Genomic DNA, 18,591 nt, shown 5'->3' on the forward strand with positions numbered 1-18,591 from the left:
AATTGAACCAAAGGACTTGAATTTTTTTAAGATGTTATACCGGCTAGTTCGCTAGAGAATAAGTAAACAAAAATTTATTACGATTGCAATTGGTAGGAATTATACAAAATTTTAAAAAAGTTGACAAAACATCATTTTTTAAAATTTTGTATAATTCCTACCAATTGCAATCGTAATAAATTTTTGTATACTTATTCTCTAGCGAACTAGCCGGTCTAACTTGATCCTGAAGGATTTCCGAGATAAAAACATATTCGTGCACCCTTTTCTGCTACCTGTGTACCAAATTTCAGCTTTCCACGCCTTCTGTGTTTCGAGATTTCTTACAGTTACAGAGGACAGAGGACCTGGCAATTATATACATAGAAATTATATAAACCCTTACATACATTAACTCCGATTATCAGAACATCGAGTCCGAGAAAACCGCCTCGGTTGAAGCAGCAACCCCACGTCGATCATCCGGGAGAGCCCGATCGAGGGGGCTCGTACGCAGCGTCAGACAAAAAACCTTGCATAAGGGAGGCCGAAGGGGGTGGTTCGGTGGCAGGGTGATAAAGGTGGTAAATCGCGTCGACGGAGGAGAGGGCAGCGGTTAAAGTCTAAAACCGTCGGGCCGAGATAGGTGGATGGCGTGCCTTGCCGGCCGCGCCGGAAGTCGCGTGTCGACGTCGACCATGCCACCACCGTACCACCTTTTGCCGCTCCCCACCCTGTTAGGGTAGCATTCCCGGTTAGGCTGCTAGCAGCTCCGGTGCTTCGGCACCGATCAGCAGAGCGCATTTTCTCAACTTCGGAGGGGGCCAGACCTACGGTGTGTCCCGTTTAGAACAACGGGCTTAGGACACCGATGGTGTAAAATTCCGTGGAGGTTTGTGAACGAGAGAAAAACCGTGGTTGTTCGTTGAGGTCGGTAGCGTGACAGTGATTGGTCGATCCTTGTTCCCGGAGGGTCGAGAGGGTCGAGGGAAGCCAACCCTCTCGCTAACGTCTTCAGAACCGCCAGGATAAACGCGCCGCTAGCACGCGCGTGCCGCGAGGGTTCGGGCTCAGTCTGCCTTCGCAAGTGGTGATCGATCCTGCAAGAGGGAAGCGTAGAGCAGAGGTCCTGCTTGGAGGGATCTGTACAAAAGTCTGCTGTACAAATGGTGACTGATCCAGGGGACAGCGTAGAGCAGAGGTCTTCCTTCGAAGGGTTCGGAACAAACAAGTCTTCAAGTGGTGAGCGGTCCTGCCAGAGGATAGCGTGGAGCAGGGATCCTCCTGCAAAGGAATAAGAATAGGAAAGTCTTTTGTCCAAGTAGTGATCGATTCTGCCAGAGGAAAGGATAGAGCAGAGATCCTCCGAGGAATTCAGAATACAGACCTACTCTTCAAGTGGCTGCTTCGAGGGATTCAGAATAGGATCCTCCTCTTCAAGTGGTGACCGATCCTGCCATATCCTCCTGCAAAGGATTCAGAATAGGAAAGTCTTTTGTCCAAGTGGTAAATAATCCTGCCAGAGGACAACATAGAGCAGAGATCCTCCGCAAGATTCAGAATACAGACCTCCTTTCCAACTGGCTGCTTCGAAGGATTCAGAATAGGAGCCTCCTCTTCACGTAGTGACCGATCGCAATCAGGATTGTTCAGAGGATAAGGAGGATCCGTGGAGCACCAGGTTGAGACGAGGAAGGATGTGCAGGAAGAGCTCTAGGATGAGAGACCCGCGCCAGAGGAGCCATGAGCAGTAACAGCAAGAAGCCGTCGGGCGGCAAGGACGAAAAGAAGAGTCCGTCGAGCAAAGAGGAGAGCCCGGTCGCCGCGAAGGATGACGCCGCCGGGACGTCCTCCACAGGAAGCGCCGGAGGAGCAGCGAGCGCGGAGGGATCACAGCAACCAGGAAGCAAGCCTGGATCCGCTGGTGCTACCGCCAGGGAAGCCGCGCAAAAGCTCCTCGGGCTTACCGCGCGCGGAGAATGGGCACCGGTGGACCAGCTCCTCAAATCTCTGGAGAAGACGGTGCAGAATGCTGGGGAGGATGGGAGTTTGTCTCCTCTCACCGGCGTCACGGACCCGGTCAGTGATCACAGCAATTTATTCGACGATTGTCCATCTCCCGATCTTCTGACCATCTGATTTCCAGACCACGGGCATGACGCCGCTGATGTTCGCGGTGAAGGACAATCGGTCTGGGCTGCTGGACAGGATGATCGAGCTGGGAGCTGACGTGGGCGCCAGGAACAACGCAAGTATCTTAACCAATTAACTATTCACTCGAATGCTCGTGAGGAGTCTTGTGCTGGCTCTGTACTGTGCAGAAATCATAAGTTGCCGAGCAATAATGGTATTATTAGTCGACTGCGGAGAATCTAGCAGCTATCTAGAGCTAGCAATCTTGCCTCTGTGCCATTTGTAGCTGCTCAGCAACTTAGGACCTCTGTACAGTATGCTAGCTTCATTAGAGGAATCTTGATATATTCCTAGATTTCTGATAGAGCCTGGGATCTAGCTGCACTGTGTTTTTTCCGTTCTGATCGCTTGAAAACCTTGCTCTCTTAGCCCTCTTGTTGGAAACCGTAGTGATCACAGTTGATTTGATCATTCTAAGATGTCCAATTCTGGTGCAACAAGAGACAATCGTGGAATAATCACAGCAAGTTTTCCATGAGTCATATGAGCGTTTCCCCGTCGAATTCCATGAACGGCGTTGCCGTGTTTGGCCCGTAAGCTTTTAAAATAAGCCGTGGTGCCCGCGTTACGTGTCGCCGCCACGTAATATTAAAGCAGCTGCGTGGCCGAGGCTGCAGACCACGGAACGTGTACAGTTAACGATCTCCATGTAATCCGTGTTCGAGTCGTATAGAGGAGGGTAGAGTAAGATCGCGTGAAGGAGGGCCAAGGCCAAGGGGTTCGCCGAGAAAGTAAGCTCGAGCAAGTAGGCCGGCGAGTCACTAGGGCGAAAAAGTAGTTCGATCCTTGCCGGTGATAACGCGGCTTTTTCCGATTCTATCGGCGCGTTTCTTCGCGGCCGTGGATGACGATTACAAGGCGACGCCCACGCGAGAACGGGTCTCGAGCCCTTGGCCAACCGAGAGCCGGACGTAATTCCCCGTTACCGTGAACGTTCCAAGAATCTTGAAAGTCCTGGGGTTGGAATCGACGCGGTCTCGGTTACGGCTGCACCTAACGAGGCTAATCGCGAGCACAGGAATCACCCAGCCCCACCCATTGCACGGTTTTCGAATCGTTCCGAGCCCGAGAGCAAACGCTCGTTTTATTCTGGGCGCGGCGGAACGCGATTTATGACGAACATGAACGGCTACCTCCGGTCTCGATCATTTTTGGATACGACGCAGAAATCGATATCTCTTCCGATATTACAAGCGAAAAACTATCGGGACTGCTACAGAATTCTGCTACGCTTGTATTGGTTTCTTCAGAGAAACAGGAGCAGAGCGAGCTTAAAGGTTCCGTGCAGAACTGCGTATTACTGTGCACAACCCAATTAAAAGCGACTGTTTGAGGTAAACACCGTTATGCATTTATAAAAGATTTGAGATAGATTTGATAAAACAAATAAAAGAGGAATAACAGACCGTGCAGTTGTGCACGGTACCTTTAGCTGTTCGCTTTCGCGCGATTTATAACCCGGTTCCCATACCGTCGCACCCCGCGAATCTTCCGGATTTATACCTCGCCCAGGCTCTATCCGCCCCGATCTCGCAAGTAACCGCCAAGGGTGGTTACGAGGTGCGCGTCGATCATCTCGCGGAACGATTTGTTGCCCTCACGGAATCGCTACCCGTTTGTCACAGGACAATTACAATGCTCTCCACATCGCTGCCATGTACTCCAGGGAGGACGTCGTCAAACTGCTGCTGTCGAAGAGGGGCGTCGATCCCTACGCCACTGGCGGGGTACGATGATTTTACTCGTCATCATACTTTCACTGCCGACGATCCTTCCAAATTATTTCTTCTTGGTGACCTAAAATGAAAATGTCATTTATTAGTCAGGCTGTTCTTGTGAACCAACTCCTTCGGCTACGAATTACTTGTTCTTTAGTCAGACGGATTTTTATATGAGCCACTCAGTTGCTAAACTGATGCACTCTTCAAAATTGATGTAAAAATTCATTCACGACAAAAATAGATCACATATAAAGCAATAAAATGTTGCTATATAATCCAAGACATAATGGCCGCTTTGTTGTATGGCCACTTATATCTATTAGAACTACGTTATTAATTCTTATCACTCAGTGATATCAAATCTAATCGTTAACCTCTTGCTGAAGAAGCAGAAAATATATATAGGATATCTACACTTATCTTAATGCCTAAATGATTGAAATCTTCATCATAAGTCTGACCGAATCCTATGCATCAGACCGCAGTGGATTCAGTCAGCCACGGTCAGACACGCTTGAAGCTAAATTATCTGGAAAACGAAGCATGAATGAAAAAATGTTATCAGTGTCTTTTTACTTAGTTTTTCAAGTGGAATTACCCTGTGTCCATGTATACACTTATCTTGAAACACTCTGTCTACAGCAAGGGTTCAAGGTAATTTATTTTGAATAGAAACAGTTAGCATCTATCCAGTAGCAGTGAAAAATAAAAGTGCTTGGAAGTTTGTTAATCGTTTTGAGCGGCTCATATTGAGAACGGTGGCGAAGGGGATGATGTTCGAAGTAGCCTGTAGATTTCCTCGAGAGGGATAATAGTTCGCGGGATAGATACGATGGTCCAAGGGTCGTTCGGCAGTGAACGTTACGAACTGTTTGAGCACAGCCGCGGCAGCAAACGGCGGTGCATCTGGTGGCTTCGAGGCAAACGGGCACCGCGACTTCGATCCTGCGAGCGCTATTGGCCGCCGCCGGACGGGACATCAGGCTGAAAGTCGACGGGGTAAGATTAGAGACCACTATGAATTTAGTAATTTTACGAGCCAAAGATACTTCGATTCGAGGGAACGGGTTTTTCCCCTAACGGCTCCGCACCGCTTCCTATCGTAGCCACGATGCTCCCGATTCCCGGGGCCACGTTTCTCGCGTGACGCGAATGATGCCCCGGGAATATCACTGCCTGGTACCGAACAGCTGTCATAATTCTCCGCTCGGGCTCTTCTTCTCTTGCCTCTCTTCCCTTCCAGCCCATTCCCTATCCATTCCCCCCTTCCTGTCCCACACACAGAGACAACCGCACAACTTTCCTAATGTTCTCGTTCTTTGTCTCGTGAAACGAGCGGGACTCGGGCGATTCGACTCGCCTACGTCGATTTTTACGTCCCCCGTACCCACGAGCGCGGCTATTTATGAAAATCGTACGACGTACCCGGTCTACCTTACCCGCGAGAAACAATCTCTCGCTAGACCATAAATATCCGCCACGACTCCCCAAGATTCCAACGGGAACAGCCCCCCCCCCCCCGTTCTGATTAACACGCTCCCTACCCTTATGCATACCCCAGACATTTTAGGGGATAATTCTACGAGCCGTCTAAGATTATGTTTCCATCTAGAACACGAGCCCGAATACTTCCCTTCACGAGCTGGGAAAATATTATGAATTTAATAATTGTTCTACTCGTAGAAATAGCAGAAAATTCGAAATTTCAGATATTCTTCAAACGAATATTCAAAGTCTGTTTCTACGAGTTTCTAATCACTAAAATGGTCATAGATTGGATCGGCGAATCGGAAACTGCACTATTTTTTGGAGCTTTAGATACTGCTCTCGTTGTCAGACTCATTGCCCGGTTAACTCCGCAGAAAGGGAAGATACCGTTGCTGCTAGCGGTGGAGGCAGGCAACCAATCAATGTGTCGAGAGTTGCTGGCTCAACAGGCTCCCGATCAGCTGCGAGCTACCACGCCAACCGGAGACTCGGCTCTTCACCTGGCAGCTAGAAGAAGGGACATCGACATGGTGCGGATTCTGGTGGACTATGGTGCGACGGTGGACATGCAAAACGTAGGTCGAGAGACCGTCTGCTAGGCGTGGAACGAAAGTTGGAAAGCGATTTCGGGGTTTTCAGGGTGACGGGCAAACGGCGTTGCACATCGCGAGTGCCGAGGGCGACGAGACCCTCGTCAAGTATTTCTACGGGGTGAGAGCGTCCGCTTCCATCACCGATCATCAAGATCGCACACCCATGCACCTGGCCGCCGAGTACGGGCACGCGTCCATAATCGAATTGCTGGCGGACAAGTTCAAAGCCAGCATATTCGAGAGGACCAAGGACGGCTCCACGCTGATGCATATCGCGTCGTTGAACGGCCACTCCGAGTGCGCGACGATGCTCTTCAAGAAGGGCGTCTACTTGCATATGCCGAACAAGAGGGGCGCAAGGTCGATTCACACGGCCGCCAAGTACGGTCATGTCGGCATCATAAGCACCCTGCTTCAGCGTGGCGAGAAGGTATGGGATCTGCATGAGGTTTCTATAAAATAGGTGGATTTCGTTAGGAAATGTTACAAATAATTTTGTAAAAAATGATTTTCTACTAACCACTCAGGTGGACGCAACAACGAACGACAATTACACGGCGCTGCACATAGCCGTGGAGAACGCGAAGCCAGCAGTGGTGGAGACTCTGTTAGGCTACGGAGCAGAGGTTCACGTAAGAGGTGGGAAGCTTAAAGAAACTCCTCTTCACATAGCAGCAAGGGTACCGGATGGAGATAGGTGTGCGTTGATGCTGTTGAAATCTGGTGCTGGTCCAAATCTGACTACCGACGATGGTCAGACACCTGTGCATGTAGCTGCGAGCCATGGGAACCTTGCTACGTTGCTGCTGTTGCTGGAGGACGGCGGGGATCCTATGTACAAGTCCAAGGTAGACGATTCTCTGCTTCATACTGTAAGAAGCTTGGGACAGAGATAGATGATTTCCTCGTGCTTCGATGACGCTCTTCTCCGCAGAACGGGGAGACGCCGCTGCACTTGGCCTGCAGGGGCTGCAAGGCCGACGTGGTGCGGCACTTGATCCAGTTCGTGAAGGAGAGGAAGGGCCCGGAAATCGCGACCTCCTACGTCAACAGCGTGACAAACGAGGGCGCCAGTGCTCTACATTACGCCGCCCAGATCGAGCCGTCGGAAGTGAAGATACCTGGGGACGACCGTGCGGTGGTTCGTGCCCTACTCGAGGGTGGGGCAGACGTGTCCCTGCAAACGAAACAGGCACAGGAGTCGGCTTTTCATCATTGCGCGTTAGCTGGCAACAACGAGGTGCTGTCCGAGATGATAAGTGGCATGTCGGCTACCGAGGTGCAGAAGGCCTTGAACAGGCAGAGCGCGGTTGGTTGGACACCGCTGCTGATCGCAGCTCACAGAGGACACATGGAGCTGGTGACGAACCTGCTGGCGAATCATGCGAGGGTCGACGTGTTCGATTTAGAAGGTCGATCGGCTCTTCATCTGGCAGCGGAGCACGGCTACCTTCAAGTCTGCGACGCTCTGTTGGCAAACAAGGCGTTCATAAATTCAAAATCCAGAGTCGGGAGAACGGCTCTCCACTTAGCCGCTATGAACGGTTATTCGCACCTCGTCAAGTTCCTCATACAAGACCACGGAGCTGCCATAGACGTCCTCACGCTTAGAAAACAGACTCCTCTTCATCTAGCAGCTGGCGCAGGGCAGTTAGAAGTTTGCAAACTTCTCCTAGAGCTAGGAGCCAGTATAGATGCTACGGATGATCAAGGACAGAAGCCCATTCATGCTGCAGCGATGAATAATTATGCCGAAGTGGCTCAATTGTTTTTACAAAGGCATCCCAGTTTGGTGATGGCTTGCACCAAAGATGGGAACACCTGCGCTCATATAGCAGCCATGCAGGGTAGCGTGAGGGTGATCGAGGAGCTGATGAAGTTCGATAGACAAGGGGTGATCTCTGCTAGGAATAAACTGACGGAAGCGACGCCGCTTCAGTTGGCTGCTGAAGGAGGACACGCGGAAGTGGTGAAGGCGTTGGTTAGGGCAGGTGCATCTTGCGCCGATGAAAATCGAGCTGGATTCACCGCGGTGCATTTGGCTGCCCAGCATGGCCATGGACAAGTGCTCGAGGTGATGAGGTCCTCCACTTCTCTGCGCATTTCGAGCAAGAAGCTTGGCGTCACTGCTCTTCACGTTGCCGCCTACTTCGGCCAAGCTGGTAACTACGATCATATAAATATCTATCACAGCTTTGAAAGTAGTAGAACTTGTAAATAATACATTCAATAGCAATTCATTGGTTAGAGATTCAGCGGTAGAGATCCACAGTCTGATCACGAGTCCAGGCGGGTTAAAAGCAATGATCTAATCCAACGGTTTCCTTCTCAAAACAGCTGAGAAATCGGTCCCATTCCAGATACGGTGCGCGAGTTGCTGACCCACGTGCCAGGTACAGTAAAGTCGGATCCTCCAACGGGTGGTACCCTAGTTGGGGAGCTAGGTACGGAGTCAGGGATGACGCCGTTGCACCTGGCCGCCTATTCCGGAAACGAGAACGTTGTGCGGCTGTTGCTGAACTCTGCTGGTGTCCAGGTACCTGAAAAAAGCGACTGGTTAGAGAGAATGTTTGCGAAGGGTTTAAAAAATGGCGAAAATTTTGACACAGTCTTATAATGTAAAATGTGTTGACGCTCTGATGGACTTGTCCGAAGGTTGAGGCGGCTACCACAGAGAATGGATTCAACCCTTTGCACCTGGCCTGCTTCGGAGGACACATCACGGTAGTTGGCTTGCTGCTGAGCAGATCTGCGGAGCTGTTGCACAGCGCGGACCGGTACGGGAAGACCGGTTTGCACATCGCGGCGACTCACGGTCATTACCAGATGGTGGAGGTGTTGCTGGGCCAGGGAGCGGAAATCAACGCGACGGATAAAAACGGTTGGACACCTCTGCATTGCGCGGCTAGGGCAGGCTACCTCGACGTGGTGAAATTGCTGGTGGAGAGCGGAGCGTCCCCGAAGAGCGAGACGAACCTGGGCAGCGCGCCGATCTGGTTCGCCGCGTCCGAGGGCCACAACGACGTGCTCAAGTACCTGATGGAGAAGGAGCACGATACCTACGCCCTGATGGACGACAAGAGGGTAAGAGTGTACCCTCTCTCTCTTCTCTCCCCCGCAACGACTTATTGCGTCCAAGAAATATTGATCTCTGTTGGTTTTATTCCATTTTTATAATTCGTCTATTTCCCGACTGAGTGGATTTCTACCGCGGTTTCATCCACCCGGAGCCATTATCAACATTTCTCGTGCCCCGTCCGGAAACCCGAGACCACTCCACAATTGGCGCAACTTTCGGAATTCGGAAAGTTTCAACGATCATCGGACCAATAAATTTTCGGCGAACGGTCACGTTAGATAGGTCGCACGCGATCCTGAAGCCCTCCCCCTGCCCCGTTTCTCCCGCCGTTAAATGGTATTCCGTGACAGGTTCGATCGAAGCCCGTTGGTCTTTCAGTTCGTCTATAACATGATGGTCTGCAGTAAGAGCAACAACAACAGGCCGATCGAGGAGTTCGTGCTGGTGTCACCGGCACCGGTAGACACGGCCGCGAAGTTGTCTAACATCTACATGAAGCTGTCCGAGAAGGAGAAGGAGAGAGCCAAGGACTTGATCGCCGCTGGGAAGCAATGCGAAGCTATGGCTACCGAGTTGTTAGCCCTGGCAGCAGGTGCTGACTCGGCTGGTAGGATCCTGACGTCCATGGATCGCAGGAACGTCGAGTTCCTGGACGTTTTGATCGAGAACGAGCAGAAGGAGGTGATCGCGCACACGGTGGTGCAGCGATACTTGCAAGAGCTGTGGCAGGGCAGCTTGAACTGGAACGCGTTCAGGACGATCCTCTTGTTCATCGCGTTCCTCATCTGTCCGCCTGTCTGGGTGGTGTTCGCTCTTCCGCTGGGGCACAAGTACAACAACGTCCCCATCATCAAGTTCATGTCGTACCTCACCTCCCACATCTATCTGATGGTCTTCCTTTTGCTGGTCGGCATAATTCCTATCTACCCAGTGGTTAGACCGAGCCTGTTGCCCTACTGGTACGAATGGTGTCTGTTGGTGATGCTGTCCGGACTGCTGCTCTTCGAATTGACCAATCCGAGCGACAAGAGCGGTCTGGGCTGGATCAAGCTGGCAGTATTGTTGTTCGGGATCTTCGGGGTCGCCTTCCATCTGATGGGCTTCGTGATCGTCCATCGACCCTATTGGCCCACTCTGCTCTACCTCAGGAACCAACTGTTCGCTCTGAGCTTCCTCTTGGCCTGCGTCCAGATCCTCGACTTTCTATCGTTCCATCATCTGTTTGGACCGTGGGCGATCATCATCGGAAACTTGATGAAGGATCTCGCGAGATTTCTCGCGGTGTTGGCCATCTTTGTTTTCGGGTTCTCGATGCACTTCGTCGCGCTGAACCAGGCGTTCAAGAACCAATCGGTCCAAGACGCCAAGGCTGAAGACAGCAGGAAGAAGAAGGCCGGTTACTTCAACGACGGTAAGTTCGACGCACGTGATACATTTAGAGCCGACAGTTTAGACGTTAGAGGAAAAGTGAGAGAGACCAACCTCACTTCGATGACCCTGTCTGTTCTTATCCCTCGGATACGATCGACCAGCCACTCTCTAATCGGGAAAGTTAAGCAGAAAAAGAATGAACAGCGGCACGGTCGATGGGACCGTGAACATGCGATACGCGCGAGTACACGAATGCGTCCACGGAGGCACACGGCTCTCGTAAGCACGTGTGCCTGTGATTACTATATTCTCCTCACCTGAAACCACCCCCCAACAAAACCCCCCTCGACTTTCGAACGAGTTATCGAACGTAAGCGGCACACGATTGTTCGCGGTTTTGTCGAATCGAGATGTTACGTATTGTATAGTTAGCAATATCTTTTGAGGATCCGGCCAAAGATCTGTCCCCGAACATTATGTTACGTAGAGTTGAAAAGAAAAATCTCTAGAAATTATATAAAGAATCGCGTGAACCTCGAGACGAACGTATCATAATCGGTTGAATTGCAATGAATAGATTTGTTGGCCAATGTTACGGAATGGATGATGGAGACGCCGTCGACGGCGCCTCCTCGTCGCTACGGCCGCTACAAGAAAAAGAATGAGTGTTGTGACGATAGCTCCCGAGATAGTAAGTTTTGCCGATCTGGGAACGTCTAACGAGACCCCCGCAACCGGAAACCAGAACGCGAAATGAATGGCAAATGGCACGTGCACAACGGAATGCAGGACACGATTCTTCTTGGTGTCGTATCGTCTGCATTGTGCATTGTTCGCCGGATGTGTGTTGCCTGCTGGGACTGCTGCCTGATTCCAATCAACATATAAATCAATTATATATATACATCTATGTATATGTATGAATATATTTATTTTTATATATATATATAGATTTTGCAACGACGCGAGAAATGTCTCTCACTATAGCGCCCGTAAACCCGCGCTGCGATTCGGCCTTCCGTACACATCCACAACTTTCTTGTCCTACGCCAATGCCGTCCAAAAGTGTTCGGACACTTGTTACAACGTCCGGGACACTGCAGATTACCATCTGAATTACTACCGCAGTCATCGGGGTTACTTCCGGCGCTAGGCGAAAATTTAATCCTTCCGCCACGAATTAAGTATTTTCTGAAACAATCATTTTTGAAATATTTAGCCTGATTCGCTATTAGCTTCTATATGTATTGAAGTGATATCGTCACAAAAATTGTGCTAGATGCCTCTGGGACATCCATTTCAGTCCAACTTTAATTATCGAGGCTTTATATGCTGGGTGATTGCCTAACTTTTTGATGGATGCAGTTGCACCAGCTACACAGCAAGAAGATTGATGACTGCGGTTCTTGATGCAAAATAAAAATCGTCTGCATCTACTGCAAGACACAGGTGCCAAATAGGATTTTATTCCAACGGTGAATTACTTAAAATTACTTAAAAATGTCACTGAATATTAATTTATCGCTTCTACAGACAGATGAAACATCTATTTCAATTCTATCTAATTTCTCATTTTATAATTTATATCTTCCATCAAGAATTTAAAAAAAAATCGAGTGACATTTATTCATTTCTGTCTCCCACAACTGACTTCGAAAATACTCTAATTTTATGTTCAACCTATTAGACGAGAAAATAAATTTCTACTTCGCTCCATTAAACTCTAATTTCACCTGAAGATCCGCAGTCTATCGACGATCTTGCGTCACGAAGAGTCGTAAAAACGCTTGTGAACGATTTCCCCTCGGTCCAACTCCTTCCAACGACCCGGTAGCCCGAATCGCAGCACCCCGGTGTCGACGTCTCGATCTCGATCTCTTGACCGACCTCGGATCAGGGCGTTCCGGCCGGGGGTGGGTTTTTCGGCGACCACTGCCGGCTTGTTTCGTATCTCACGGGGGCGCCAATCGAGCGCGCGTTTCTCCACAGCCTCTGTTGTGCATCGTTCTGCATTTCTCTAAACGTGTTTTACAATCCTGTATAAGAGCAATTTGTTGTTTTTCCTCGTGCTGTTCGAGTCTTGCGCCAATGCGTGTTCTGTGTGTCACTAATCGGCCGCGGCGCGGCGGCTCGGATGTCGGGGATCGGAGCGATGTCCTCGGACGTCGTCGTTTTGATGCCGACGTAGCCGACCGGGCCCGACGGAAGCACACTTCAAAAACCAGAAAACCATCATCATCCTCTAAACGTCCCGAATCCTATTATTTTTTCCGTGACCTAACAGAATCCACCTGATTTCCGGAAACTGACATCCGCGGTCGCTTTGCGTTGTTTCGTCGATCGATAATGCGACGATACCTCTCGAAGCAGCGAAGCGTCCGATGATCTACTTTGTCCTCTGCATGCGCACGGTAAATAAATAGTTATCTATACATCTCTCTGCGTACGTGTACGTTCGCGGCGGCTCCTCTTCGCGTGGTTCCTGTTTTCCAGCATCCGGGAAAACAGAGAAAAGAAAAACGGAAAACATGAGAACACAGGATGAGAGAACGTGAGAGCGAGAGAGAGAGAGTGAGAGAGAAAGAGCGAGTGAGAAAAGACAAACGGGTGTTCGTCGTCGTCGTCGTCGTCGCCGTCGTCGTCGTCTGCATGCTGCATCTCATCGCTCCAGAGCAAACGAATCGATTATTGCTCGAGTTCCGGAGAACCGGGTTAGAGAAGAGCACACGGAGAGCCCGCGTAATCCGGACCGATCGATAACGTACACGACCAACCCACACATACACACCTTATATACGTACACACATAAAAACAGACACATTCGGGCTTTGTAGATCGACTCGATGCATCCCGCGAAAAAGTTGCTCGTAAACGGATACTTGCGCTGAAACGAGAGAGCAAAAAAATATATATATCAGAATGACATGAAAGTATATACGCAACGGATTAAAAAAAAATAAAATAAAAACAATTGACGACGGGGAAACAGATAATCAAGTTGTAGACGACACCCGAAAGTTATACACGACGTGGATCGAAGCTCACGGAACGTCCGGCATGCATCCAACGTTATTCGCAAAGCATGGCCAGTCTCTGTATTAAGCATGAGCATGTTCGTTCAGTACGTTCATCGTTCGTTCGTTCGTTCGTTCGACCAGTTTTTGCTCGGTTCGTTCGTTTCTACTTCTAATATGTTGCGTATGATATGATTGATATAATACACCACCCGCATCCATACATAGCGAGCTCCACCAGTAGCCAGCATTGTCTGAACGGCACGAAGCAACAGCAACCAAAACTAAAAAAAAAAAAAACAATCAAGCGCAAGTCACGAGAGAAAGCCGTGAAACAAAAAAAAAATAGTCAAAACCACCAAAAAAAAACAGCCAAATACCAAGAACCATATGTGTGTGTGTGCCTCGAATTCCAGTAAAGATGAACCCGGTACTCGCCTTCGAGTACCTGTTCTTCGCCGTCTTTGGCCAGACGACCCACGGCGAGCTGAAGGTCGAGACCAATCAGCCGCAGTGGACCTCGGTCCTCTTCAAGCTGGCTTTCGGCGTATACATGTTGGTCTCGGTAGTCGTATTAATTAATCTGCTGATCGCGATGATGAGCGACACCTACCAGAGGATACAGGCGCAATCGGACATTGAGTGGAAATACGGGCTGAGTAAACTGATCCGAAACATGCACAGGTAAGCCTCCAACGGGCGAAAACGCGTACCGTCGCGGGCAGAAGCGCATACGCACGCTGCTCGTCTCGTGACAATCAAGATGATACCGCCAATTCTTCAATTGGTCGATCGGAATTCAGTGACTGTAATCCTACACATTGAAAGTTTGTCTTGCATCGATTGGAGGAAGCAGTAATTAACTGAAAATTCATTTCACCCCTTAATAGTCTATTTACGTTGAAAGCAACAGGACAATATTCTTGGATTTTTTATATTTTCCACTGTTTTACATTTCACCCAGTTAACTTCTTCGTAAATGCATGAAAATCCGCAGTCTACTCATTATACCGGTTTTGATGAGTTTTCAGAATACATATACATACAGTATATTTAAATTCTTCTAATTCTTTTACTATTTTAAATTACACCTACTCATTTCTGTCGTGAATGCATACAATCTGCTGTCTAGTAATTACAATCGCCGAATCCCGATCAATCAATTACAGAGTCGGTAGTGCTATATCTTCATTTTTACGAGACAAGCGGCGCGCGTATACACTTGTGCTCGTCACTGTATATCGTTTCGAGGCCGATATCGGATCTCCGCCGCGCTCGATCGGAATTTAACTATGCATCCACACACGAACTAGATCGCTTCCGCGGGACCTATACACGAATATGGGTGCGATGCGGTTCGGTGCACGAAATATGTATAGCTCTGCCGCTATACAATATATCTGTCGTTGCTACCGGTTGCAACCGCGGCCGCGTCAAAGTAGCTCACACGTTAGAAAACCGAAACTGCGGTAGTAGGCTGGACACGCGATTCCGTGTTACAGAACGACCACCGCACCGTCGCCTCTAAACTTGCTCACTACATGGATCGTGTACTTCATCAAGGTGTGCAAGCAACGGGCCGCCAAACGTAAGCGGCCCTCGTTGGTCCACATGATGGGGTTACAGCGTACCGGCCGACTGTCGCCGCGTTCGAAGATGGGCGCGAAATGGCTAGCCAAAGTGAAAAAGGGCCAAGTCAGGCCAAAAGACAGCGTCGCTCTGTCCGTGGTGCATTTGAGCCCTCTCGGCAGCCAGTTGTCCTTCAATACCGCGACAAGGATCGAGAGCGTGGTCGATTGGGACTCGATCCGTAAGAAATACTTGGCGTTGACCGGCAACGAGCCCGAGAAAGAGGCCGACAAAGACGACAAGGACGAGGACAACGAGAACGAGGAGGAGAACGGACCGACGGCCACCAACTCGTCCACGGTGCCGGCCACCAACACCACGCAGCCCACGTAGAGGAACCCGAGGTTCCTCTCGCCTCGGAAAACAAAAAATTACGCGAACTTACGATCTTAACACCCTAATCGAACGCGCGACAACTTTATAAAGAGACTCTCTCAGACGCAACGCATCCATAGGTAACGGGAGGTCGATCTTCTCTTCAAGATCGTTACCGGGATAGATCCGAGAGCCGGTGTCGTTACGGGATTGACGTAAGTAATGATGGGACTTGATTGCGAGGACTATATCGTGCGTCGAACGGTGACCCAGCATGGCAATCCTCCTCTTCTCGGACACCGTGCTCCAAGGCGGTCCTCCAATTTTCCCCGATTCGTAACCGAGAATACAAAAACAGTGATAAAAAGAGCGCGAATTAATGGTGGGAGTCGAGAACCGGAGAAGCGCGTCCCTTTACCTTGTAAGATCTCGTAGAATGACGCGTTTCCTCGCGTTTCCAGCGAATTAGCCATTAGCGACACGCACCCACCCTCCTCTCACACCTATACAGAATACATACCTGAACATTACCAAGCAAAAACAACATACAGACATGCGATATTGCATTACATGAAGCCCCAGGTGCCGCGGTGCAACAGACTTTTCACAAGACATATTCGTTCCCACGTATTTCCAGTCAGGATGAGTCCCGTAAAGGCCGTTGAGTTATTGTTCTTCGCCATCTTCGGTCAGACGACCCACGAACAGTTCAAGGTCGAAACTATGCAGCCCGAGTGGACCAAGGTGCTGTTCAAGCTCGCATTCGGCATTTACATGCTGGTTTCGGTGGTCGTGCTGATTAATCTGCTAATCGCCATGATGAGCGATACGTACCAGCGGATACAGGCTCAGTCCGACATCGAGTGGAAGTACGGATTGAGTAAACTCGTTAGGAACATGCACAGGTAAGAGGGGGAGGCCCGGTGTGTTCGATCAAGTCTTCCGAAACAGGTTCAAGGTGTACGAGCCAATTTTATCATACTTGTGCGAAAGATAGATCTCGGAAAAATGGTAGTAAGGGTGGAAACGTCCATCAAAGTTGGGGGTTGAACACGTTCTTTCGGATGTTTTCACCGCTGAAATGTAGACAATGATCAATCAAAAGAAAAATGTGAATAGGATTATCTCTCGCACGAGTTTCAGAAAGATTGACTAGCGTAACCTGAATGTTTCCTCGCGAGTACCGAGCGTTTGCATGCCCGCGAAGTTTCGCGTCGCTTCCGCCCCCCGGTTAGCGTCGTCCCCTACGGATCTCTGGCCCCGTGGAGGACCCTAATTGATCCGATCGCGTTTGTCGATGCGCAGGACAAATACAGCGCCGTCCCCATTGAATCTGCTTACCACCTGGATGGCGTATTTGTACAAGGTGTGCAAGAAACGCGCCGCGAATAAGCAGCGGCCGTCTCTGGTACGGCTGATGGGCGGACTGCAGAGAGACACGCTCTCACCGCGGTCGAGAATGGGCGCGAAGTGGCTGTCCAAAGTGAAGAAAACTCAGGTGGGCCACAAGGACAGCGTCGCGTTGTCGGTTGTCCACCTGAGCCCGCTCGGCAGCCAGCTGTCGTTCAGCAACGCCGTCAGAATCGACAACGTCGTCGACTGGGAGGCGGTCAGAAAGAAGTACCGAGATCTCTACGGCGAGACGGTCGAGAAACACGTCGAGGAATCGAAAGAGGAACACGATATGGTCGCGGCGACGCTGGAGAACTCGCTGGGCGTCGTACCTGCGACCACCGTTCCCTGAACTATCATCACCGGACTCGTCTCGACACGGAGACACGGCGAACCGGCATTCTTTCCAAATCAACGTGGACAGTGTGTACAGTCTCATCCCGTACGAACCTTTCTTATCGAAATAAACGTCCCGAATCGCTCGGATCGCTCTGTGGTTCTACTATTACCAGCAAACCTGCCTCATCCCGTTTGCGCGGCGTCTCGTCGACACGATTATGTGTATCGTCCCGGCCGCTTCAAGATAGAAGTTACGGTAACCTCGTTTTTCAAGTTCCGTTGTTCTTCGAAGATTGTCTCTCAGACCTGTAAATTCATTATCGCGTTAACGCACAAAATGTAGCAAATTAACTGTTCTTAATGTTGTCAAAAATATAACACTGTACGTGGGAGAGTAACGTTCCACGTAAACATTACTAGATTCAAGGAAGGGGACTATGTATATCGAAAACCGAAGTTACCGTAATAGTGTTGCGGATAATTGTTGAATCACCCCCGTGCAAACCGACGATGCTAATCCAGCGATTAGTATCCGCGCACTGTCACGCCTTGAATGTCTCACCAACAGGCAAACAAAGCGACTAATTCAGTGTACAAGCGAGAAAAGATACCTGCAGAACGACTGCACAAGTGCATGCTGGCTGGCCCGACCATCACAACGCTTGCAACCCGACGCAACGATGTCGCGTATTCGCGAGATCGTATCGCGAAATCGGTGCATCGACCGAGACCGTCGATTGATCAGCTTCCCGTCGATCATAACACGCATTCTTCATCGCTAGATCACATCCTCTCGACTCGACTCTCTCATGCGTACGCCGTTCGAACGCGTTCGAAATTCATTGCGGACCATTCATTCATTTCATTATTCTCTTCCCCTCTCATCCTTCCTCTCCGATTCATTTCCATCGCATGCGTACCAACGCTGGATCAGATACCTGAAATAGAAACCGGGGCTTGAAGTAAAAAATGACAGTTTCAAACTGTTATGAAGAACTATCTTCTGAACCAGTTAGTAGACTGTGGATCTTTATGGATCTATAGCACGAGCACATTTTTAATAATCGTAAACGTGGTCGTCTGATCATTTCAGTAAGTTCAAGTTTTTGGAATTTTTTAAAAATCAATTTTGCAGTCGAAAATTCGGGAAAAATTCACAGTCGTGTATGTCATTAGCTAGAATGATCGTGAATATTTTCTTAACTTTTTGCTTGCCACAGAGAATTTTGCATAAAGATCCGCAGTCTAGTTAATAATAATTTTGTAAAACGTGGAATCTACAGTAGGTCGATGCAAGAACTGTTCTTCATAATTTTTTCATGACCGATAGTGACCGCTCGCATCATCCTGCGGCGCGCGTTCAGGACTTAGCTTGGTTGCATTCATTTCAGTGAAAGTGAATCCCGTTGAAATCACGGAAAATCTGTTCTTCGCAATTTTCGGCCAGAAGGACACGGACGACTTCACGATGTCGCTAA

At 49.5% G+C, this 18,591-nt stretch overlaps 1 protein-coding gene across 4 annotated transcripts; it reads left to right on the forward strand.

Moving 5' to 3' along the window:
- Positions 1 to 1,427: 1,427 nt before the first annotated feature.
- Positions 1,428 to 17,564, forward strand: Nompc (no mechanoreceptor potential C). 4 transcript variants are annotated; one of them, XM_076439988.1, is made up of 14 exons: positions 1,428 to 2,058; positions 2,126 to 2,227; positions 3,798 to 3,899; positions 4,776 to 4,892; positions 5,756 to 5,956; positions 6,021 to 6,404; positions 6,502 to 6,822; positions 6,909 to 8,136; positions 8,335 to 8,510; positions 8,630 to 9,058; positions 9,432 to 10,464; positions 11,002 to 11,115; positions 16,020 to 16,287; positions 16,688 to 17,564. In XM_076439988.1, the coding sequence occupies exons 1-14, from the start codon at positions 1,723 to 1,725 to the stop codon at positions 17,124 to 17,126; spliced, it is 5,250 nt and encodes a 1,749-aa protein (XP_076296103.1). In that variant the 5' UTR covers positions 1,428 to 1,722; the 3' UTR covers positions 17,127 to 17,564. The 4 variants fall into 4 exon arrangements, with proteins under 4 accessions (XP_076296103.1, XP_076296100.1, XP_076296102.1 ...); XM_076439985.1 differs by lacking the exon at positions 16,688 to 17,564 and adding an exon at positions 13,855 to 14,122 and having other exon boundaries at positions 14,941 to 16,153; XM_076439987.1 differs by lacking the exon at positions 11,002 to 11,115.
- The last annotated feature ends 1,027 nt before the right edge of the window (positions 17,565 to 18,591 follow it).

The sequence above is a fragment of the Lasioglossum baleicum genome, chromosome 16 (genome assembly GCF_051020765.1).
Source record: "Lasioglossum baleicum chromosome 16, iyLasBale1, whole genome shotgun sequence".
Taxonomy (NCBI): Eukaryota; Metazoa; Arthropoda; class Insecta; order Hymenoptera; family Halictidae; genus Lasioglossum; species Lasioglossum baleicum.

Coding starts and splice junctions, on each gene's coding strand:
- Nompc (XM_076439985.1), top strand. CDS start 1,723: ATGAGCAGTAACAGCAAGAAGCCGTCGGGCGGCAAGGACGAAAAGAAG. Junction 2,228..3,797: donor ACGTGGGCGCCAGGAACAAC/GCAAGTATCTTA, acceptor CGTTTGTCACAG/GACAATTACAATGCTCTCCA. Junction 8,511..8,629: donor TGAACTCTGCTGGTGTCCAG/GTACCTGAAAAA, acceptor ACTTGTCCGAAG/GTTGAGGCGGCTACCACAGA.